Source organism: Topomyia yanbarensis, chromosome 2 (genome assembly GCF_030247195.1).
Source record: "Topomyia yanbarensis strain Yona2022 chromosome 2, ASM3024719v1, whole genome shotgun sequence".
Taxonomy (NCBI): domain Eukaryota; kingdom Metazoa; phylum Arthropoda; class Insecta; order Diptera; family Culicidae; genus Topomyia; species Topomyia yanbarensis.
This window is the reverse complement of record NC_080671.1, coordinates 371,574,692-371,599,848: the sequence shown is the minus strand read 5'-3', so window position 1 is coordinate 371,599,848 and position 25,157 is coordinate 371,574,692. Positions and strand designations below refer to the sequence as shown.

At 38.1% G+C, this 25,157-nt stretch overlaps 1 protein-coding gene across 5 annotated transcripts in view; it reads left to right on the top strand.

Annotated features, from left to right (window-relative positions):
* LOC131684531 (solute carrier family 22 member 21) overlaps nucleotides 1-25,157 on the top strand; it is a 240,834-nt gene that overhangs the window by 81,996 nt on the left and 133,681 nt on the right. For 4 of the 5 annotated variants that reach the window (XM_058967497.1, XM_058967496.1, XM_058967495.1 and 1 more), the window contains exon 2: nucleotides 1,143-2,177. In XM_058967497.1, coding sequence (XP_058823480.1) covers nucleotides 1,826-2,177 — 352 coding nt within the window. In that variant the 5' untranslated portion in view covers nucleotides 1,143-1,825. Of the gene's footprint in view, nucleotides 1-1,142; nucleotides 2,178-25,157 lie in introns of those variants that run through there. The other variant, XM_058967498.1, reaches the window with a different exon arrangement.

Genomic DNA, 25,157 nt, shown 5'->3' with positions numbered 1-25,157 from the left:
CGTCTCAACGATATCACGTTGAAACGATAACGTTAAATTCACCGTATTAACAACCCTGATTATGACGCAGTCCCTCTTTCGTCGTAGTATTGTTTTCGGGAGTTATGACGATATATCCCGGATGTTGATACGCAACACCCTTCGGACGTTATGACCTCGGACTTTATGACACAGTGCCAGTTTGTTACACCGACGGTTGTTTGTTGGAGGTCTAATCCGATGCTACTCACTACTCTCGTGAAATGAGATCATACCAGCCCTGTTCACTTGGTAGATACCGCACCGTATTCAAGCGGAAATCTTCGCCATGCTGTATGGTGGCACTTCAAAAGGGAATTTGCTGTACACGAATATATTTTGGCTCCGACAGTCAGGTTGCCCTAAAAGCACTTAGTTAGGCAGATTCGAGATCAAATTTCTAATGGTATCTAACTTTTATCGATGGCAGGTCAATCCGGTATTACTGGACATTAGTTGGCGGATGAATTGGATAGAGCAGTTGCTGCGACTGACTTCGTTGGTCCAGAGCTAGTTCTACCAGTGTCAATTAGTTGTATAAACCATGAGATTCGCTCTTGGGATATACCCTCGCGTGCCAACCATTATTGGCGTGGCTTATTCATGTGATATGATCTGATATGTAACTGCCCTGCGGTAATGCTAATGCGTATCCGGATTTTTGGTTCTCCGTACATAGTCGATCCTATGCACAACTATTTTAAGCTTAAAATATGTTGTTCCTATTCCAATGACTCACCATGGCACCCTGCATTATTGCATCATGAGCTAAACATCCGGGATGTTTACTATTTTGTGTTGTAATTTTCCAATTCTCTACCTTTTTCTTTCGTCTGTTTAACGTAATCCAATATGGTTCATTTTAAAGTATGTTGATTTACTATCTAAAACCAGTCACTTTAGAAAAGTTTAAAAATAAGGTACTAGCTAATATCCACCAACTACGTACACCAGAAACTCCTTGACATTTTGATATCGAGCCGTTCCATGTCGTGGTGTTACTGGTCGTGAAACTACATCCTAGGAAATGTTCAAGCAAGCGCAATAACACTATTAAATTTGAATCAATCTCTATTATTAAAAACCAACAATATACAAATTATCGTTTACATTTATCTCCACAGGCCTACATTCGAATCTCCACCGGGCGTGGACGGAGGTAACGAAGGACAGTAGACGGCAACGGACGAACCTGTAAATAAGCGATGCAATGCCGGGAACGAATCACACCATCCTAATAACGCACGACCGCTCCGCTTCGCTTATACCTGCACGATCAATACCTAGAGAACCTACCGATTGAAGCCGTTAGCGGACCAGCCGGCCCCGGCTCATTGCATACTGTTTTTGCATACAATTAGAACTACTATTAACTCTAATTAACCACGTGTGACGGTTAAACCATCGGTAGACTGTGACAGCGACGCGACGCGTCGATTTTAACCTCATACACCCCCGGGTCCCAGAGCAGGTATAGCGAAGAATTCATTGTGGCAATTTTCATCGCTCAATTATCAACGAATTCCCGCTCGCGCGTTCAGCGAGTAGTGCCCTATGAACCAGTGAAAATCCCCACCAGATCATTTTGGATCAGTGTTTTGTTTGAATCGCAACGGGTGCGAAGTCTAAATCGTGCATTGTGAGTGAATCGTAACTATAGAATCCCACCGTTCGCCATCCAGTACAAAGGGTGAAAGTTTTTTTTTGTGAAAGATTGTGTCGCGTCGCGTGGTGATCAAAGTACCAGCCAACGAAACAATTTGATTCGATTTGAAAAGTTTGCAGCGAAGTAAAAGTTCCTAGTACGATGGCCAACAGGTGGTCACTAACAACTGGTGGCGGCGGTGGTTCCGCCAGCAAAGAGTGTGGTGATGAGTTTGAAATTACGGTTCTGCTGGACAAGTCAGCATCCACATCGTCATCGTCGCCGGTTCGGGTCGTCATCGTCAATGATGGCAGGGCTGGGGGCAATGGTACCGATGATTGTGATGTCGATGAAAGTGATGATGATGGCGGTGACGATGACGGTCTCCGTCAGCGTCGGCTAAATAATGATCAAACTTCCGGTGTCGATGACGACCGTGACGGCGATGACGAGGAACGGATTATAATTCTCGATGAGCGGCCCCAACGCTGCAAGCGAAATGGAAATGGGAAAGGTGAGTCGAGTTGGATTTTTTCTTTAATTTGTGTTGACATTTTCATTTCTGGGACCGATTTGTTGGTCATCGTCGCCGGTTGGTCGAATATAAAAAATAATTATTTTTCCCTGAGCAATACAAATTTGTTTCGATTGTAAAAATAATTAGCTTGAGACTTCGTTCGCAGCACATGCTGCGAGGGAAGATAGTTCCTATCTCGCAAATGTTTATCTGCGGCCTATAGATAGGCACGAACATCTTCATTCGGAAATTGGTCGTAAGACAGTTCTAGGTTTACCGGCTGTGGTGTCTCACACCATGGCAGTGTAACTCAGAAGAGTGCCCTAAGAAGAAGATATTACTTTGTGCAGCGTAAAATATGTGCATATTGAATCCCATTTATGCTGCGATTATGCAAAATCGTTATGCATTATTCGCATATCATCAACTCAACTTCGACGTGAAAAAAAACCTTACCTTTGTTTCAGCAAGATTTTATATCTTCTCGTCGTGAGACAAGTTTTCTGGAAATCTCCATCGCAGTTCCGCCACTCGTACACCTTTAGACATGATAAAGCCATGATAAGATTCCGGTGAAAATGAAAACTTTTGCCTATCTGCAGAAAAGAACCGTTGGAGATAGATGTAACATACATGTTATATATTCTTTTCCAGTTTACTTTCTCAACTATGTCATCCTAACAGATGGATTCACCGACATCTTTAAATTGTTTTAGTAGCTCAGTGTGTCCTAAAAGGAATAAACCGTCCAGTAGTGTTTCGCTTTATTAGATAACCTTTGCAACTATCATCTGATTGGTGTTCTGCTGATGCTATGGGCAATCGACGCTTCGCTGGCAGCTCTGAGTGCTGTCATGGTAGTGATAATTCGCTACGGTCACGTCAAAAGTTTTTCTCTATGTTGCGCCTTTGTGCGAATATGTTGCTTTGTACCCACGGACATACCCAGAATGTGCTCCATCACTCGGTCAGCTGATTATCTGCTGTAATAGAATAAACGCCCTGAAAAGCGATTCTATTGAAAAATTGGACTCCGAACCGCACTGCTCGTGTCGCTCTAGAGATCTTCTAGCATCTTGTCGTGTGTGCTTCGCCATTCGCCATAATCTTCCGCAAATTGAGTGTAATGTGGCACTTTTACGAGATGGGTGATTTGAAAAAAAAAATGGTAACAGGAATAAAGATTCATTGCTCATATTTAATATACTCGAATGATTCAATATGTATTCAAAAATACATTTTGACTGTTGACTAATAATTTTTATTTCAATCAGAGCATTTTATCCATTTAATTAACCTCAAAGCATACCCTGTGCTCAATATATTTGGATATACTTGTGCATTTATAGCAGCTGTGACGCTGTGTTGTTTTTTTTTAAGACCAAAAGTATTATACACGAAAAAGAATTTTACCAGCTTTAAAGTGATAAGTCGTTCCAGATTAGGCGGGACAGTTCCAGATTTCAGTGACTTGTCCCCCATGTCCAGATGTCCCGGAAAGTGGGGCATATGCCAACATGTTGATTTTCATTCCAAAATACCCGTACTGTACATTCAAGTTGCACAAAACTATCACAAAAAGATTTTCTTCGGAATACCTGATCTTTAATTTTGATTATCACGGAATTTATGAACTGACTCATGCTCATAAATATCTAAATCTTACAAAAAATGTATATGTTTAGCAGGTTTCATCAGAGCGTTTCGAATTAGTTCATTACTGCCCAACCTATTTTGAAATGGCCATTTGATTTGAATCAAAAAAATTTTATACACAGACTAGCCAATGTAATATGGAATAACTGGTAAAAATTGCAGAACTATCCATTAATTGGTTCCTAAGAAATCGATATTCACATCTCAGAATCGATCGCTTAACTGCAGCACCATGGAGATTTTTATATGCGGCAATACATCTATCACAGACAAACGGGCAATACACCCGACGATTTTTTTGTAAACATGTTTATTTCGGCCCAAATGCAATAGCTTAACGAGGCAGATTATTCATTTTTACAGTTTACAGTTCTTACAAAAGATATGTATAGGATTTGCTTAAAGCTTGAAAACTTTTTCAGAGGCCCGGAAGGCCGCAGCTCATGTACCAATCGACTCACCACGACAATTTGGGACAATGTCTGTATGCATGTACAATAATGTAATGTAATTATCTCAGCAATAACTGAACCGATCTTAACTAGTTTCAAACGAAAGGCCTAACGTGACCAAAATGTGTATTTAGCAGGAATTTTAACTTTTTGGTAAAATAAAATGACTTAGCCTTACAATATGTTTGGCAAAGTTGTTGTACTTTGCAAGGCCCTTCTTTTTGTTTAAACAGATGCTAGAGTGGTTCTAATTTTAGCAATATTTAAAATTGAACTTTTGAACGGTTCGAGATAGAGCTTTACTGTCTTCGATGAAGTTGTAGAGTAACACATTTTAGACAGATTTGCTAAATACATGCAAGATCTCAGGCACGTAGCCAGAGGGGGGGCTAGGGGGCTAAAGCCCCCCCCGAAAATTTTCAAAAATAAATTTAAGAAACAACATGTTTTTCGGTGACTCTTAAAAAAATTGTATCTTGTTTGGTTTCAACAAATTAATGCGAGAATTGTGAGGAAGATTGCTATTTCGAACCACCGAAGACAGCGGTCAGGATATCTACTCAGTATGCTGAGTGTGATAAAACAGTTCCCTTCATATTGTGTGACTCGTCGGAAGACAAACGAAACTGTTACTTTAATTCTTGCTGTGGGGATCTGTCGAATGATTGAGTCGCAGAAGCAAGAAGTAGTGCTCCAGCCAAATACGGAGGCTATTGACTTCAGGTCTTTTCGCATAAGATCGATCTTATGCGAAAAGACCTGAAGTCAATAGCCTCCGTATTTGGCTGGAGCAACATTAATGATGTGAAATATTTGCTGAAGGTGATTATGGAGGTTATGCTTACGAACATCGCCTTTAACGAGTTTAACCATGTCAGGCGTTCAGTGCTGATGCCATTTAACAAATTAGCCCAGGCGAAACCAGTCATTTTGCATAACAACTTGTAACATGTGGTTGATCCTCATATATATGGACGATGAGAAAATCAATGCTCGGCTACAAGATCTGATACCACTTACTTGCACCGTGGCTATTAAAAGATTCCTGTCAGATTTGGAAAAAATGGTATTCATTATAAAGGACACATCTAGGAAGTATATTAAATGGTGTTTTTGTGGTGAAAATCTAGGTGAACAGACATATTTCCTCCAACCTGACCCTGCACGTAAAAACTGAATGCGATAGTATTATTTTACACATTATATCTTTGCATATACATAGTCTCCAAAACAATTTCCTGAAAAACAAACATTTGCCAAATTTTGGCTACTGTTCGGATAATATTGACGGCAAAAACTGCGTCTAGTATCTCAAAATCAACGGTCGGCACCATCATTGAGGAAGTCGACACTCGTGACCCGTCAGAAATTCGCGAACATGGACATGGCAGTAACCACTATGATGATAAGGAAGTGTACGAGATAGAAATGAACACCACCGCGACACTGTTGGTTAGGAAAAATATTTCTCAGCCTAGTAAATAGTTCTCCACATGCAATCGCTAGTTGTTCGCACGAGATCTGTAGGACAACCATTTACGTTTTATCACTTTCATTGTTCACATCATGGAAATATATTGAAGACACAAGGCTTCATTTAGCTAATGCATTGAACCGAATAAAATAAACGAAATATATAATAAAATTGCAGAAGTTTTATAGAAAAGTGAGCTCAAAAACTGTCCCAAAATGAGAACTTTATCGCTAGTGGTTGTGTCTAACAAAACTCAGATATTATGTTATATATTAGCCAGAATAAAGTTAGTTAAAGCATAAGCAGATTGAATTTCTGTAATAGGTTAGTGCACTGTACGCTTAGTAGAAACATCAGGCATCTCACTCAAGCGTGCTAGACAAAAACATTTCCGTTAGTTGATGACAATATAGTCGAGAAGACAGTTTTTGTTTTCGCGTCATTTTAATGCAATAGTATTTCTGTTGACACTCAATTTCATTTTATGCGGAGAATGCGGTCCATATTTAAACATTATTAGTCCGCAAAGTAGTGATATTTTAAACAATCGAACAATAAGCAAGAAAAATGCCAAAAAATAAACAAGCCAAAAAGTGGTAAAACAGCGGTTTTTCTGAGGTGTTCATCAACCCAAGAATTGTATACCGTCGTATATTACTAATGTTGTTCACATACAGAAACGTACATAGTAGCGGTAGGACTATCTGTTGTGATTTTATCCTTACTTTTCAACGGATGTCAATAGATGCTAAACCACATATTAGTCAATCAATCATAATAAACTTAATGTTGTAAGCAGCAGCATTTCTGTCTCTTTCGATGGTTTCCAATTAATGTTCATGTAAGTCTAAAAACGACGTGACGATACAGTGAACAAACATCAGTAGCCTATCACGGAGAGCGACTAAAATGTTGTAACTAGTTGAGTCTACAGTCAATAAATTGGGATTAATGTTTCGATTTCATGTTTTCGTTTTATTTGTGTTCGTTATGGAATAAAATAAGAGAGATGAGCAGAGATCACGAAGAAAAAGAGAGAAAAAATAATAAATAAATTGAAATCGACCCAAGAGCAGCTGTTCTATATTTTCTGGGCACTCAACTACAGAACAACAGAAATCATCAAAGAAAGTTGGCCTTACACCTACGTTACTCTTCGACAGAGGTGAAGTAAGTGCGATGTATACCCGTCCATATGTCGGAATAAAGAGATGCTGAAATTATTGAGCTTGTTCATATTTATAATATTTCTTTTTTTTTTCAATCTAAACTTTTATTTGAAACGGCTCAATGCGTTAGCACAACTGATCCGTGGGTCTTTTAATTTTTTTTACAATAAGTAAAAATAAAAAAATTCTAAGAATGTCGGTCTGCCAGATCTTGTTGACGCAGTTTGCTGCTGCGTGTTGAGATCTTTTTCCTTGGCGGTGAGGCCGCTTGGTGGTCATTCAGTCTGCCTTCTCTCGCGTTATCGTTCCCGTCCATGTCGTCATCGGTACTGCTTTCTTCCTGTTCACGATCAGAGGTTCTTATTTGTTTCTTGTTCTTATGGGTCGCTGTTGTATATCCGTCTTCATCGGTATTTGCTTCTTTATTGGCGATGCTAGTTGTTGGTTTGGGAGCGGTTGTCGTGGTCGTTGTACCTGCATTATTGGGTAATTGGATCGTTGTTTTAGGTTTATCTGAAGGTATCGGTGGCTGCGTGTTAGAGTTGGTTGTAGTAGATGAGTTTTGACTAGTTGCTTCGGCGCATGTTTTTCCGTAGTAGGCTGTATAGTTACAGAATTGGCATGTTGGGGTCTGCCCGGGATATGTAATTAGCGTTGTTTGCTTATAGGTCACGCCATCCTTCGGTGATTTGCATTCGATAGTCATGTAAGAAGGTATTGGTTTAGTCACTCGCATTCTCACAATACGAACGCCATTGGGAATGCCGGAGAAAAAATTTCTCCAGGTGTCATTCGTAATAGATTCTACTTCTCCATATTGCGACATGATTTGTTTGATGAAATCCTCCTTCGTGCGCGGGGCCAAATCATGGATACGCACGTCCACCATGTCGTTTTCCATATGCACGGGGATCTTGATTCTGGTGTTATTAAATTCGACCTCGTGTTGCATGTTGTTCTTTGCAATAAAGTTTTCGGCCTGTGCTAAGCTTCTAAACGTGATCAAAACACAGTTTTACGTGATGTAGCTGAATGTAGGTAACTTCAGCGAGATTAAGCTCCATTTTCACTTTAACTAATTGTTCCACTTCCTTAACTGTTCGTGTTATCCCGTAGCACAGGCACTTTTGCTTCATTTGGCAAACTCATTTTACTCCGCAGCCGGGGGCAACGATACAATTTGTATGTGCACTGATATAGAACAATAGCTAGCTTGATTCACTGGTGCCTGTAGCCTGCTATAGCGTAGCATTTTTTTTTGCTTCTGCTTTTTGCGACATCAGAAGGTAGACCTTCTAGTTCTTTTGGTAATACATTTAACAAATTTCACGTACCGTCAAGTCCCCAGTTACCGTGCGTTTAGGTGGATTTGACGTGACTTCAAATCCTGTTTTTTTATCAAAATGAAAACCGCCCTCATAGTCACCGTAAAAATACCTATCTAAATACGTCACAATTTAGAAATAATATAAAACTATTACCAACAAAACGAGAATAAGTAGTTGAGGACATTTGTTTGGCACCAGTGCACGTTATATGATCAACTTACGGTGTATTTAAAATTTCGATTCAACTTTAGTTGGAATTTAGTTTCAATAAAACGATGAAACGAAAGGATTTGGGATCTGGATCTCTCCGATGGATTTAGGGAGCTAGTTCTTTAAATTTCGTGATTTTGAAACTGCACGGTGAACGACACATGCACGGCGACTGGCGATTTGAAGGAAAATTAGAAGATATTAGTAATCAGTGTTTTCATTCGATTTGTAGACAATTTTCTTTAATCAATTAAATTGTGGGCAGTTTCCTTCAGTTGATTTAATCATTTAAATTTATATTTTGATCCTATTGATTACCAAAAATCCTTCCTAACTGGGGTTCTAATCTACCCGACCAAGGCTAGTCTTGAAAATAGTTTCATTTAAATAGAATATATCAAAAAATTGTGTTAGCATGATGCCTTGGAACTGGTTATACTCGCAGAACACCAGACAAAGAAAATAGAAGTTGAACCGTCTCTGCGCATCTACAAATCGCTTGCTAAATCAGAAGATTTTGTACGAATTTCGACATTCTCTTCGTTCGAACATTTTATGGATATTTTTCTACTCATTTCGGTTTGGCATCTTCTACGCCTTTTAAAGGTGTAGCTTGGAACACCTAGTGTTTTCCAGCACCGTCAAGCATTGTCATATTCGGTTAGCGCATAAATACTGTGAACTCTAGAATATACTTTGTTGTAACGAGAGTAAGTACTATAGCCTTTCTTGTGACAATGAACATATTTTTAGGATTGTCTTTGATTTGGAATTGATTTCATTATGAACTTTTCAAAATTTAATTTAGTTTCTAGTGACTATATCAAATTGTCAGAATTAAAAGCTTTATGCAAATTTTTTTAAGCCCCTCCCGAAACAAAATCCTGGCTACGGGCCTGCAAGATCTAGCTTTCATACTTTCTATTCCAAATGTAAGCTTTGGGGTGTTTCTTAAAAAAACGGTTTTATTTGTATAACTTTTGTAGTTTTTATTTTACGCTAAAGTACCCTTTGGACAACCTTTAGATTATTTTAGGGCGCATAATTTGCTTTAAAACACTAACTACTAAACTGTTATCGTTTCAAAGTTATGAGAACTTTAATATAAAAAATAAAACTTTTTTAAATAGCATTATCTTTGATTAGGGCATTTAACATTAAATACCGTTTCTGCCATATGAAATAGCATGCTTTGTAGTATAGATCACCAAAAAATGACAAATACGATATTTTTTATATTTTGCAATACAGGCCATATTCGATTATCCGTAGTCTCGATTATCCGTAGACTCGATTATCCGTAACTCGATTATCCGTGGAAAATGATTCAATTATCCGTAGTCCAAAGAAATTGGTTCAATTTTCCGCATATTATGTTTTCTAAAGCTACATTACACGTCTATTATTGCAATTGATACCCACTACAGTTTCTGAAAGAATAAATATTTTATAAAAAGTATGAAATCTTCATAGAAATGCAGAAGTTTTACTTAATTAGCATATAATTTTGAATTTGATGCGATGAATTGCATATTTTCGCACACCAATCGATTACATTTGATACTAGCTACAGTTTTTGGAAAACCAGAATTTTATGTTCTCACAAAATATTCACAAAAATACGAGGAAATACAGAAATTTCGCATACTTAACAAAAAAAATTCTATCCTAATATTTAAATTCAAAAATCTATAGAAATTGATATCAGCTACATTTCCTGGAAGCACAAAATTTTAAACTCTTGAAAATTACAATAATTTGTGAAAATAAAGAAATTTCATTTAATCAACAAATATTTAAACTCAATTCGGTGTGCTATAAAATTTTATGCATCTAATCGGTTGGCTACAAACTACATTTTCCTGTAGATGCCTGTGATTTTCTCCGTAATTTTTAGAATGAATACAATGACTGATTTTGTGAGCCCCGTTGTGTATTTAGGACTGACGAAATCTGAACATATTGGTTTCAGATTGTTTGGCACTATCTAAGGTATGAAATAAAACCCTAAAATACTCTTCGGAATCAGTCTATTATCGCAGCAGTATGAATCAGTGGTACATTGAAACTTTTGAAACAGCGGCATTTCAAATTCTCAACACACGTACGCAAAGGTTTTCGCTTTAATTCTATCGTGTAACATAGGGGAATTCAATCAGAAGACGTTGTCTTTAATGTGGATGACAAAATCGATTCAAAAAGCCTACAAACTCTGTTGTAGAAGTAATCGGAAGCGGACAAACACGGGGACGAATAAAATAGGATCTTTACTGTGCACCGCTCTGAAAAGAACAGCGCTAATAATTCTTTATGAAGTAGATGCACTGAACAGTAGAGTGGCTCGAAAATTACATTTTTCAGCACAGCACTTTTTGAGTTCCTTTTGTGGTCCCAAATGCCTGTGCAAAGTTTGGGAGCGGTCGGATGCTTCCCGGGTTTGCGCATTGCGTTCAAAGTTTGTATGGGATTTTATATAGGGAAATCAATTATTTTGCATTTACGTTAATAAAGATCGCTATTTCACTCAATTTGAAAAACCAGCTTTGTAGAACGATAATTCAAATCTTGGTTAATAACTTTGTCGAAGACGGTAACTAGCTACGAGTTTTCAAAAAATAGTTATAACGATTTTAAAACTTATGATTCAATCCAAATGTAGAAATTCATTATTTCTTCCAACACTGTCAGTACACCACGACACCGATACTTTAAACTTAAAAAATGAGAATATATTCTTCACAGAGACTTACGGATAATCGAGACTCCGTAGTCTCGATTATCCGTAGACTCGATTATCCGTAACTCGATTATCCGTGGAAAATGATTCAATTATCCGTAGTCCAAAGAAATTGGTTCAATTTTCCGCATATTATGTTTTCTAAAACTACATTACACGTCTATTATTGCAATTGATACCCACTACAGTTTCTGAAAGAATAAATATTTTATAAAAAGTATGAAATCTTCATAGAAATGCAGAAGTTTTACTTAATTAGCATATAATTTTGAATTCGATGCGATGAATTGCATATTTTCGCACACCAATCGATTACATTTGATACTAGCTACAGTTTTTGGAAAACCAGAATTTTATGTTCTCACAAAATATTCACAAAAATACGAGGAAATACAGAAATTTCGCATACTTAACAAAAAAAAAATTCTATCCTAATATTTAAATTCAAAAATCTATAGAAATTTAAACTAGTTTAAAACTAGTTTAAAATTTCTCAACAATTAAAAACATTTCGGAGGGGGTCCGGACCCCTAGGACCCTCCCCCTGGATCCGCCACTGTGTCGTGCGCATACAAAGTTGGGCATTTTTGATATTCGCAACGTGTGCAAAATTCATCCCCCTAAGAAATCCATGTTTCAAAATTATCCAATGCTGGTTCTTTGTTGGACCAACGTTGGGCGACGCCCAGCAGACCGTTCAGCAGGCGTGCATTACTGGATTTGTGTTGAATGGCTTTGAAACAAATTCTTGGGCTTCTCAATGGAATCTAGCATGTTGCTTCTCTTAGAGGATTCCCGAAGTTTTGTTTTTGTATACAAACCAGTGCATACGGCGAATAAATTTGATTGCATCTTGATTGCAAGAGTTTTCCGCAACTTTGAGGGTATAATTCTTTATACTTTTACAGCGGCTTTCGAATTAGGCCTCAGATTTTAAGAAAACCGGTAATATTCCGGATCTTTAAAGCCCAATATCTCTGGTCACAGTTGCGTGCGGTGAACAAATTTGATTGCATTTTATTATCTAAAATATTCCGCAACTTTTGGTGTGTATATTGTGATACTTTTTCAGCGGTTTCCAATTAATTGTTTTTTGGTTGGATTTCTTCCACTGACTGTGCAGTGATGCGTAATTTCAAATCCAGTTGTTATTTCTGTCTGAATTTACCAAAAAATAGCTAAATTATCCAAATTAATCGAACACAATACTTTAAGGTTGCACAGAGAATGGGCAAAAATCTAAAACAAAAAAAGCAGTTTTTTCCACACCCTTTGTTAGATCTTCATAAAAATCAATCAGCTTATGTAGAATGTCGTTACAGTAATGCTGATTAATTTTTATGAAAATCTAACACACGGTGTGGAAAAAACAGCTTTTTTCGTTTTCGTTTTTTGTCCTTTCTCTATTCAACCTTAACATAAAATAAGTTGGCTAAATAACTTGTCTTACTATCACTTTATAGAATATAAAGTGATCGATATTCGTCCATAAGTCAAACATTAATGCATGTACCATATGTCAAACATTGATGCATGTACCTTAGATACTGTTTTTCAACATATAACAAATATATTTCATGAAGAAAAAAAGCATTTTTTTTGATTCGATTATCCGAAGCGAAATTTTTCTGCACCCTACGGATAATCGAATCTGGCCTGTATTGACTCAAAAATAGTTTCTTTTTAGTAAAAAGTACATAACTTTCTAACGAGCGAAGCTAGAGATTCGGTATATTAAGACGAATTGTTCTCCTTCAAAATATCTGAAAGTAAAAAGTACACGACATAGAGTTGCAGAGTCTTCAACAAAGTTTTTTAAAATTTTATTTTCTTAAATTTTCTAAAAGACCGCAAAACTCTATCTCGAGCCATTAAAAAGTTAATTTCCTGATTTCAACCCTACGCACTATTTGAAATAATAGAAAAGTATTGTAAAGTGCAATATTTTATCATGAAAACAAAACTATATTTTTTATATTGTCCACTGTGAAAGAAATTTAAATATATTATATAGGGTCACTTCATGAAAAACCAAATTTTCAATATAACTTTTTCAGTTTTTTTTCCAACCTATCCTGATATTTTTCGAAGCTTTTGAAGACGAACATTTTCTTCTAACACATCAAAATTCTAGCTTCCAGTGTTCAAAAGATATAACAACTTAATATATCAAAAATAGATTATTTTAACTCAATTGAAATTTGAAATTTAAAAAATATCATATTCGCCATTTTTTGCTCAATTATGACTCTAATCATAGCCTTATTTATAGTTGGAAAAGAATTATCTTTTGTTTGCCCCAATGAGTTATATTGTTATTCCAAAATACCTCATTTTTGGCGAAAAAGTGCTCTTAACTTTTCAACGAAAATAGTTAGATATGTGGTGCCATGAAACAAATTATTCACCCTAAAATGGTCTTAAGACTAATTCTGTTTTAAATCAATACCGCAAAAGTTATTTGAATAAAACAGTTTTTCTAAGATACACCCTAACCTTCGATATTAAAATTATTGTAAAATGAAAAGTATGACAGCTAAAGCTTACATGTCTTCAGCAAACATTTCCAAAATTTGTCGTTCTGCAACTTCCGTTAGAGTCGTTTGACTCTAGCTGGAATGATTAAAAAGTTATTTTTTTATCTTTGTAAAATTAGAACCCCCCTGACTGATGTTTTAACAAAAAGAAGGGGCGCACAAACTACGAAAACTTCTCCAAAGACTTAATGAGGCTTTGTTGTTTAGTTTCGGTAAAATTTCGAAATTACTGCTATATTTGTATTCTGGACCATTGTGCACTGTTAGATGCATTAAAAGCGCTTTGCGAAAACAAATTGAAGAAAGTAAATTTATATGAAGATATAAATTAATCATTGTTTTATATCAATAGTATTTAGATAGTACATTTTTCAGTGAAAAAAACAAGCATTAGTTTGTAAAAATATATTGTGGATTGGTGGATTTATGGCTTTTTCCCGAAATCTTTTTGTCTTTCTCATATAAAGAAAGGCTATGCAATCACTGTAAAAATCGACTTTTTAACCGAGGCCCGGAGGGCCGAGTGTCATACACCACTCGATTCAGTTCGTCGAGATCGGCAAATGTCTGTGTGTGTATGTATGTGTGTGTATGTGTGTGTCATTTAAACTCACACAATTTTCTCAGAGATGGCTGAACCGATTTTCGCAAACTTACTTTCATCTGAAAGGTATAACGCTCCCATAAGCTGCTATTGATTTTTTAGTTGATCCGACTTCCGGTTCTGGAGTTACGGGTTGAAGAGTGCGGTCACACAGCAAATACCCATATAAACTGGTACCACCATGATGTTCAAATGATGTAAAACATATTAAAATTGATGTAACATTACTCTAGTTTGCGGGTCTGGATCACTAATGATCAATCAAAGCAGTTTTGACCACATTGGCCACCTATGACGATTCATGACGCCCCCGGGGAACCCGCCAAGTTCCTAAGCTAATATCACACCCATTCCCCAACGAATTCTCTACCGATTTTCACAAACTTGATTTCAAAAGAAAGATACAGTAATACCATTGACTGCTGCTGAATTTCATTCGGTTCTGACTCTTGCTTCCGGAGTTACAGGGGTGTTAGTAAGGATACACTGGAATTTCCCATATAAATCGGTACAATCGTAATACCTCAGAAGCTAAAAACTATTGAAATGGTCACCAAATTACTTCTAATCGCAGATCCAGATCGCTGATTGCCAATCAAACATTCTTTGAATATATTGTCCACTATCGACGATTCCGGAAGTCCGGAATTCCGGGTATATTCCACAATTAAAGTCATATCGGTTCTTTGGACTGAACCGATTTTCTCAAACCAAGTCTCAAATGGAATGCAAAATATGCAGTTGAGTATTGCGTCGCCGCACCTCCCCCCCCGCCCCTTACACCTCCCTCCTTCATCACTCCCCTCCCCTTGGACCGACCTCACGCCCGCATTTCCTTCATCCACCCCGTATAACGAAATAAGATGAAGGATTTCTGAGGCATCCTCCACTCCCACTCTACTAACCCCCCATTCCCTCCACTTTCAAACGAATTCCACCAACATTTCAAAATATAATCACATGAAGATAACATTGAACTCATGCCGATTAAGCTAATTAAATATTATTCTTTTGCCTTTCTCATATAGAAAGGTTATACAATTGCTCCAAAAACCGACATTCGACTCAGTTCGCCGAGATCGCAAAATATCTGTGTGTATGTATGTGTGTATGCATGTATGTATGTATGTGTGTGTATGTGCGGATTTGTTAACAAAATGTCCACATCGGTTTCTCGGAGATGGCTGAACCGATTTTTACAAACTAAGATTCAAATGAAAGGTATAATATTCCCATAGGTTGCTACTGAATTTCATTTTCAACCGACATCTTGTTCCCGATTACGAGTTGAAGAGTATGGCTACAAAACAAAATTTGTTGATTTGTCCACATCGGTTTCTCGGAATTTTCTGAACCGATTTTGACAAACTTGATTTTAAATGAAAAGTCCATCAGCTGCTGTTGAATTTTGTGTGGATCCGAGTTCTGGTTTCTGAATTACAGGGTGTACGTACGTACGATTACGCAGCAAATCCCGATTCTAACGAATTCTGCGATGAATGTAAAAAGGTGATTTTTTTTTCCAAAATGTAAACACAATTTGTAGATCTAGGTCACCAACAGTCATTCAAAGTCTCTTTGGCCACAATGGCCACCATCGACGGATCTGGAAGCATCCAAATTCAGAATAACGGTTATATTGGTTTCTCGAAAATGGCTAGACCGATTCGATCAACTTAGTCTCAAATGAAAGATGTTGCGTCCCTGGAAACTGATATTAAATTCCATCTCCATCCGACTTCCGGCTCCGGAGTTACGGGTTGTGGAGTGCGATCACATAGAAAACTCCGATTCAAGCCGATACCGCGATGAATGCAAAAAGGTACTCTTATATATACTTACCAAGTGTAATAAGAATGAAAGACATTTTCATAATGTTATATTGTACGAACCAACTATTAAATCATAGTTTAGAGAAATGAGAAAGGCACAATTGCACCTCTAGGTGGATTAAAACAAGTTTTTATTTAAGAGGCTTGCGGTTATCGCGATGATCAACTAAAATCCTAAAACTCAAAATATTCATTAGTATAGGAGTATTCCTCGTACCTTAATGATTAGTTGAACAAAAAAAAAATGCTGCAGACGTGAACGTTTTTCCTAAATAATCGATATTTTAAATTCTAAATGGTCGGTGTTAAGTCGGACCGAACTAAGTCGCAAAACATCAGAAAATTAGATAATGATAGCACTGGATAAAGAATATCATCAGTTACATTCGAATTTTGCCAGATTTGAAATATGTAACAATAAACAAGAATTATGGCCAAAAATTAATTCCCAATCATAATGTAAAGGATGCTGCGATTTGAACTTTAAACTCTTTTTTTTCTCGAAACCAATATTTTGTCACTTAGTTCTGACTTAACACCGACCAAATATTGTATTAAAAACCTGTTTTAATCCACCTAGCGGTGCAATTGTGCCTTTCTCATTTCTCTAAACTATGGCACGGAGGCTTTTTATGTTCAACATAATCGTGGAAATGTCCATTACATTCTTAGTACACTTTGCACTTATACACAATGGCATGCCAGCCACGAACTTGATGAGCTACGTGTCGACGGTGAAACACTTGAAACAAAAAAATATCATACTTCATTAGCCTAATCAGCATTAGATCAATGTTATCTGCTTGCTAACTCATTTTGTCATGCGGGGGTGGGTATGTGAGGAGGGCGAAAGTCCCGTGAACGAACGACTCCCCAGCTTAAATTGGTATGCTTTGTGATATAGTGGTGGTTTAAAGATGATGGGGTTGAAAGGGAGGGGTATGAGGGCTGGATGGGGTGGTGGTCTGAGGGGTGATTTAGGGAGATTTTTAAAGGAGGGGCGCGAACAGTAGAGGGGGGGTGTAACCCCTCTCCGTAAACCATCAACTACGGCCGGGATTAGGTTGACGTTTTTCAGAGTGATTGCATAACCTTTCTATATGAGAAAGGCAAAAATGTGCCAAAATCCAAAAAAGTGAATCGTAGTCAAATTTTTTTTCGAGTTTACATCAAATCTCGACGTTTCATGCACCTTGAACACATTTAGCATCAAAAATAAAAATTCAGTTTTTAATTTTTCCTATAGTTTATATGAGAAATTTCTGTGTGGCCGAACTCTGAAACCCGTAATTCCGGAACCAGAATTCCGATCGATCCAAAATTCAATAGCAGCCGATGGGAAGGTTGCACCTTTCATTTGAGACTAAGTTTGGGCAAATCGGTCCAGCCATCTCTGAGAAAAATGAGTGACATTAATTGACACATACGCACATACATACACACACACACATACACACACATACATACATACACACACACATACAGACTTTTTCCGATCTCGACGAACTGAGTCGAATGGGATGTGACACTCGGCCCTCCGGGCCGGGATTAGGTTAACGTTTTTCAGAGTGATTGCATAACCTTTCTATATGAGAAAGGCAAAAATCTAATCCATGAAACAAAAAAAAATGTGCATAAAAATGGAATTTACAAGAAAAACTAATTACAATTGAATAAAAGTTTGAAGAAAATCGATTGAGTGATTTTTTGGCAATTGTGATCACGGAAAACCATTTTCGGAAAAACAATATTTCGAGATAATTGAGTTTGAAATTTTAAGTTACCACTGCTTTAGGTAACGTCTACCAAGAGCAGTGGCAATTTAAAATTTCAAATTCATAACTCGATTAGAGATGGTCCCAAAAGTTTGAAAATTGATAAGCCCGAACCCGATCCTGAACATTTAAAAATTTCAAAATTTGAAAACCCGAACCAGAAAATTTCTAATGCGAACCTGAACTCGAACCTGAAGTAGCAACATACACGTCCAGTTATATCTGCCTATGGTAAAACGAATTACTGGCAAGTGGAATTTGCATTTATATTTACTATTATCGAAATCCGGACCCGACCAGAAACACGTCGAGTTCGGTTCGAGTCCGGGTTTCGGATCCAAATACCCGAACCCGACCATCTCTCTACTTTTGATCTATTGATCGGATCGCTATGAAAATTTGGTAAAATATTCTCCAGGAATTGTACTTTCAGATAAAGGAATAAAACTGTTCATGAATAAAAAAACCTGTTTTAATCCACCTAGAGGTGCAATTGTGCCTTTCTCATTTCTCCAAACTATGATTTAATAGCTGGTTCGTACAATATAACTTTATGGAAATGTCTTTCATTCTTATTACACTTGGTAAGTATATATAAGAGCACCTTTTTGCATTCACCACGGTATCGGTTTGAATCGGAGTTTTCTATGTGATCGACCTCCGCAACCCGTAACTCCGGTGCTGGAAGTCGGATGGAGATGGAATTTAATATCAGTTTCTGGGGACGCAACACCTTTCATTTGAGACTAAGTTGAGCAAATCTAGCCATTTTTGAGAAACCAATATAACCGTTATTCTGACTTTGGATGCTTCCGGATCCGTCGATGGTGGCCAGTGTGGCCAAAGAGACTTTGAATGACTGTTGGGGAATCAGGAATCAGAATATATTGGCTCAAATGGCACGTTCCCCGTACATAGTCGGGGATTTGTGCCTTGCCGTGTGTTTTCATCATTTCCTGAGTGGAAGGAAAGGACAAGGAGGAGTGGGGAAGTAGAATTGGAAGGGTGGGAAAAATAACAGCACAAAACAAAAATAAACAACAGGTAAGTTAAACTCACAAGTAGTTCAACTTGCCTGCGAATAATCCTAAAGCTCTTTACCACATTGGATAAGAAACTTTAGTATGTCTCTGAGTTTCAGTCGACCAAACATGGTTTCGTCTATATAAGGACGGCTGAAGACTCGAAATCGCAATTGCGCTAGCGCTGGACAGTTGCATATCAGATGATATGAGGTTCCGTAGTCGGATTCACAAAGATCACATGAAAAAGACTCAGCGCGCTGAATAGTTGCCATGTGATAATTGAGTTTGCAGTGGCCGGTTAAAGCCCTGGTCAGCATGCCGCAGTGGAGCTTCGAAAAATGTAAGAGATTTTTCGAAACCACTGGGCATGGTTGTTCTAGAAACGCCTTTGTTTGGCGACACGTTTGTAGATTTCTCCAATAATTGCGGTGCTCGGACAAAGCCCAGGACCGTATTTTTTCCCTTATCCAACTTGTCGAAATTGGCAGGGCGGGCTCAGGACCAACGAAGTCAATCGCTGAACCTGCCCTGGCCAATTCGTCAGCCCATTCATTTCCAGTAATACCGCAATGTCCGGGCACCCAGACAAGGTAGATAGTGTTGACAATGCTTAGTTCTTCGATTTGGGTTCGGCACGCGATCACTAGCTTGGACCGGGATTTGTCTGAGCTAAGGGCCTTGATTGCAGCCTGACTATCGGAGCAGAAGTTTATAACTCTGCCGGACAAACTCAGTTGAAGGGCCGATTGCACCCCGCACATAATCGCAAAGATTTCTGCTTGGAATACAGTACAATATCTACCTAGTGAGTGAGATTGTTCCAATCTCATTTCACGACAGTAGACACCAGCACCAGCACGTCCCTCCATCAGAGAACCGTCAGTGTAACAGACTACTTGCGTTTGTTGTTGTCTTTCCATAAAGCCAGACAACCACTCCTCTCGAGAGGGAATCTTCACATGGAATGTCCTGTAAGGAAAACTACAAGTGAGTGTAATATCGCTGGGAGCAAGAATATCTTCACCCCATGTAACCATTTGTGACCACAATCGTATATGACTGGTAGCAAGATCAACATGATTACTGTTCCAAAGCCCAGTAACCTGCAGTCTGTATGCACATGATAGTGCTTCTTGTTTTAAGTGTATGTGTAATGGTTTGATATTTAGAAGTGCCTCAAGAGCAGCAGTCGGAGTCGTGGTGAAAGCACCAGTCAACGCCATGAGCGCCATTCTTTGCAGATGGTTTAGCTTTGACTGGACTGTCACCACCTCTCCCCTCTGCCACCACACAAGGCATCCGTATGACAGTATTGGACGTACAATTGTCGTGTAAATCCAATAGATGTATTTAGGTTTGAGACCCCAGGTCTTTCCAAAAGTTCGTCTGCACTGCCCGAAGGCCATGCACGCTTTCTTGACTCTGAACTCAATGTGAGCAGACCAATTCAGTTTGGAATCCAATATGACTCCAACGTATTTGACTTGATCCGCACACAGTAGCTCAGAATCAAAGAACTGCAAGGGACGAACCCCGGTTGTTATTCGCTTCTTCGTGAAAAGAACCATTGAAGTTTTGCTTGGGTTAACTGATAGTTTAACTTGTCGACACCACTGTTCGACAGCTCTTAATGCCTGTTGCATCAAGTCAAAGATTGTTCCGATGCAAAATCCAGTAATTAGTATTTGGTAATCGTCAGCAAACCCGTAGGTTGGAAATCCAAGCTCATTGAGTTTCTTCAACAAGCCGTCAGCTACTAAGTTCCATAACAAAGGTGACAGAACGCCGCCCTGAGGACAACCGCAAATACTCAACTTCCGTATCTCAGCCTGTCGCAGTGACGAGCAAAGCATGCGGTTACTAAGCATTGCGTTTATCCAACCTGAGATACATGCAGGTATCCCATGACCGCGCGTCGCTTCCAGAATAGACTGGAAGGACACATTGTCAAAAGCACCCTCAATATCTAGGAATACACCCAAGCTAGATTGCTTGAGCGAGAAGGCTTTCTCAATGTTGTAAACAACATCGTGAAGCAGAGTGATCGTGGATTTCCCACACTGATATGCATGTTGCATTTTGTGCAGTGGATATTCAACTAAACTAACGTTCCTGATGTGATGATCGATTATCCGTTCCAAAGCTTTCAGAAGAAAAGAATAATAGTGTGGCCAAAGAGACTTTGAATGACTGTTGGGGACCTAGATCTACAAATTCAACAGTTGTATTTACATTTTGGAAAAAATTTCACCTTTTTACATTCATCGCAGAATTCGTTAGAATCAGGATTTGCTGCGTGATCGTACGTATCACCCTGTAATTCAGGAACCAGAACTCGGATCCACACAAAATTCAACAGCAGCTGATGGACCTTTCATTTAAAATTAAGTTTGTCAAAATCGGTTCAGAAAATTCCGAGAAACTGATTTGGAAAAATCAACAAATTTTGTTTTGTAACCATACTCTTCAACTCGTAATTCGGAACAAGATGTCGGTTGAAAATGAAATTCAATAGCAACCTATGGGAATATTATACCTTTCATTTGAATCTTAGTTTGTAAAAATCGGTTCAGCCATCTCCGAGTAACCGATGTGGACATTTTGTTAACAAATCCGCACATACACACATACATACACACATACACATACACACATACATACATACACACATACATACACACAGATATTTTGCGATCTCGGCGAACTGAGTCGAATGTTATATGAGACTCGGCCCTCCGGGCCTCGGTTAGAAAGTCGGTTTTTGGAGCAATTGCATAACCTTTCTATATAAGAAAGGCAAAAGAATAATATTTAATTAGCTTAATAAGCATGAGTTCAATGTTATCTTCATGTGATTATAATTTGCAAAGGTTGGTGGAATGCGTTTGAACGTGTAGGGAATGGGGGTTTAGTAGAGTGGGTGTGGAGGATGCGTCAGAAATCCTTCATCTTATTTCGGTATACGGGGTGGATGAAGGAAATCTGGGCGTGAGGGTGATCCAAGAAGAGGGGAGTGATGAAGGAGGGAGGTGTAAGGCCAAGGTGGGGAGGGGGGGGGGGGGGAAGGGGCGGCTACGCAATACTCAACTGCATATTTTGCCTTCCATTTGAGACGTGGTTTGAGAAAATCGGTTCAGTCATCACCGAAGAACCGATGTGACTTTATTTGTGGGATATGCCCGGAATTCCGGACTTCCGGAATCGTCGATAGTGGACAATATATTCAAAGAATGTTTGATTGGCAATCAGTGATCTAGATCTACGATTAGAAGTAATTTGGTGACCATTTCAATAGTTTTTAGCCTCTGAGGTATTACGATTAGAGATGGGCCATTCGTTCGCGAACGGTTCAAGTGAACTGGTTCTTCGAAGAGAATGAGCGAACGGAAGTTCTTTTTAAAAGAACGGTAGTTCACAATTCTCTTCAAAGCGAATGAACTGAACCTGACCCAAAGCCGTTTGGCGAATTTCTCGGACCGATTTTTAGGTGAACGAATGAAAATGAACCGACTTGCCGTCCCACAAACCGCTCTCTGTGCTCTCCGAGAATGGAACCGGCGAAGAACGACTCATCACATTCTCTATTTCTCTAGTTATACATCATGAAGAAATCGCTACCCTTGATGGACTTGTTAAGCATACAGGGGTATAATAGTTTGGGCACCATCTGTTTGGTTCCTCTCCAAGAATCGAATGTTTTGAGAGACATTCGCTAGATACAAGTAAAATATCAGCTGAACGGAAGAACGGTTCATCTGAACTAGTTCTTTTTACAGAACTGTTCAGTCGGGAATGGTTCTGCGAAGTGAACTGTTTCGCCCATCTCTAGTTCATACAACACAATGCTGCACCCCACCCATCATCCCACTGGTAATGGGGCGCGCAAAATCTCCCGCCGAGCAACTGTATTTCGCACCGTTCCTAAATCAAACGAGATTGTTTTGATGCCATCTCTTTCCCTCACAGCGTGTTGGCAAAAAACTAATATGTAAATAAGATTTTGCTTGTCCCGCTACTAAGTTGCCTTCTCTCGCGCTCGATCGAGACTCTCCGGGGAAATTATTTCGGTATGGGTTGGAATTCTCGTGAGAGATTGTGGTGGTTTGTTATGATGGTGAAAGAACAGTGTTGGAAGGTATCGAAACTGATTTCTTCAACGAGATTAACACGTGCGAACAATATTATGAAATTTTCGCAACGGTTATGCATAAAAGAGTACTACTTTAATTTGATGGTGTGTGTAAATTTAGAAAATTATTTCACCAGGTTTTCAATATTTCTATCCAACGGGCAACTAAAATTTTGGATTTTTTTTTCTCAAGCTGTCAAAAAGTATTTGAAGAAAATCTGATTTATTGATATTGAAAATAGGTTCTCTGTTGTTGAAAAAAATTAGTGAACATTTGAAAATGGTCCGTAATCAGCTGTTCGATGAAGCTTTCGTTTGATGTCGGAACAGGCGCGTTGTAAGGCCTTCCTGCATCTCTTGATTCTACCAATCAACTGTTTGCAATTCGTGGCTCTCCCGTTATTTTTATACACCAAGGAGTTTAAAATCCTGAAGAAATCTTCGATTGGACGACACTAAGGCAGATTAGTCGTATTGGGGTTTTTGGGAATAGAATTTAGGAATCAATAAACAAATTGAATCATAATCTGATATACAATCATAGTGTTTTCCTTCAATTAGTATGAAATTTAAAAATATGTATAAAGGTTGTTCGAAAAACTTTTTTACTAATAAGTTTCCCATCATGACATTTAAAATTTTTCTTTTCGCTTTAGGTTTCTGTTGCAAAATGTAAAAAAAAATAAATGGGGATTTTTAATAGTTTAAATTTTTAATTTGAATTTTTGTTTTTGTGAAATGTGTCAGAACATATGTGTTTTGATTGTATTTTTTCATGCGGAAGTTTTCGTTCCCTATAACTCTTTCTTAGTTAATTTTGCTGTATAAAATTCAGTAATCGAATAATTTTTTATTTTGAAATTGATGTATGAAAAAATGTCTTCAACCTTTTGAAAAATAGCTTTTGTACCAAAATATTCTAATAGGCAAAGAAAATCATGCATACTAATAAACCGAGCACACCTGCAAAGTTCAATTGAGAGAAATTGTAGGCTGCGGCGGAGATCACGATACTTTTGAGATTATGTGATGACATCATCACAGTTCCTCGATGGCGGAGTGGTTAACGCACCCAACTAGAGACTAAGACATCGCAGGTTCGATCCCTGCTTGAGGACATATCTTTTCTCAGTGTTGCCAATAAAAAAGTGAATTTTCACCGTTTCTTCATTCTCACTGTTCCGGTCATTCTTTCTCTGTCTGTCAGTCAAAATGACAGTACCACAAATAATGGAGCCACTTTAAAGGATACCACCTGGTGAAATGGATGAGAATCGCTGGAATAGACCAATCATTCCACTGGAATGCGCTTCTTCGTTTCCATGGAACGCATTCAAGTCCATCAACTTGCTGGTCAGATCTCTTTTGGCAGTATAATAATCAATTATATATATTACTACCCAACTCATGCCAACAGTCTAGAGAAAATATTGTCAATAGAGTAGCAGGACTTGTGGATAGTAATGGATCCAAACAGGTTTCTTACAATGTAAAGTAAAATTTACTGCTACAGTAAACCCTATTGTAGTTCCGCTGGAATTAACCCTCCGGAAGTAGCGCTTATGGCCCACTGAACGAGCAGCCGCTGGTGCCCTAAGACGATTTGGATAGATTTCCAGAGCAGCGTGCACTCAGTGCACTAGCGCGACTGTGTGAAGGTTAATGAATCAATGCGATGTAAAACCAGTAATTGCCATATAATCTATTGCTCGATTATTGTAGGATCAATTATATTTTTGATTTCTTTGCTGTTTTCTTGAATCTATCGAATCAGACATAACACTCGAAAACAATGCTTCATCCGCTTTAACGGTTATTTCAAATATATTTGGTCGGTGTTAAGTCAGACCGAACTAAGTGACAAAATATTGATTTGGAGAAAAACGCTTTTAAAGTTTGAATCGCAATATCCTTTACATTATGATTGGGAATTAATTTTTGTCATAATTCATGTTTATTGTTACATATTTCAAATCTGTCAAAAGTCGAATGTAGCTGACGAAATTCTTTATCCAGTACTATCATCATCTCATTTTTTGATGTTTTGCG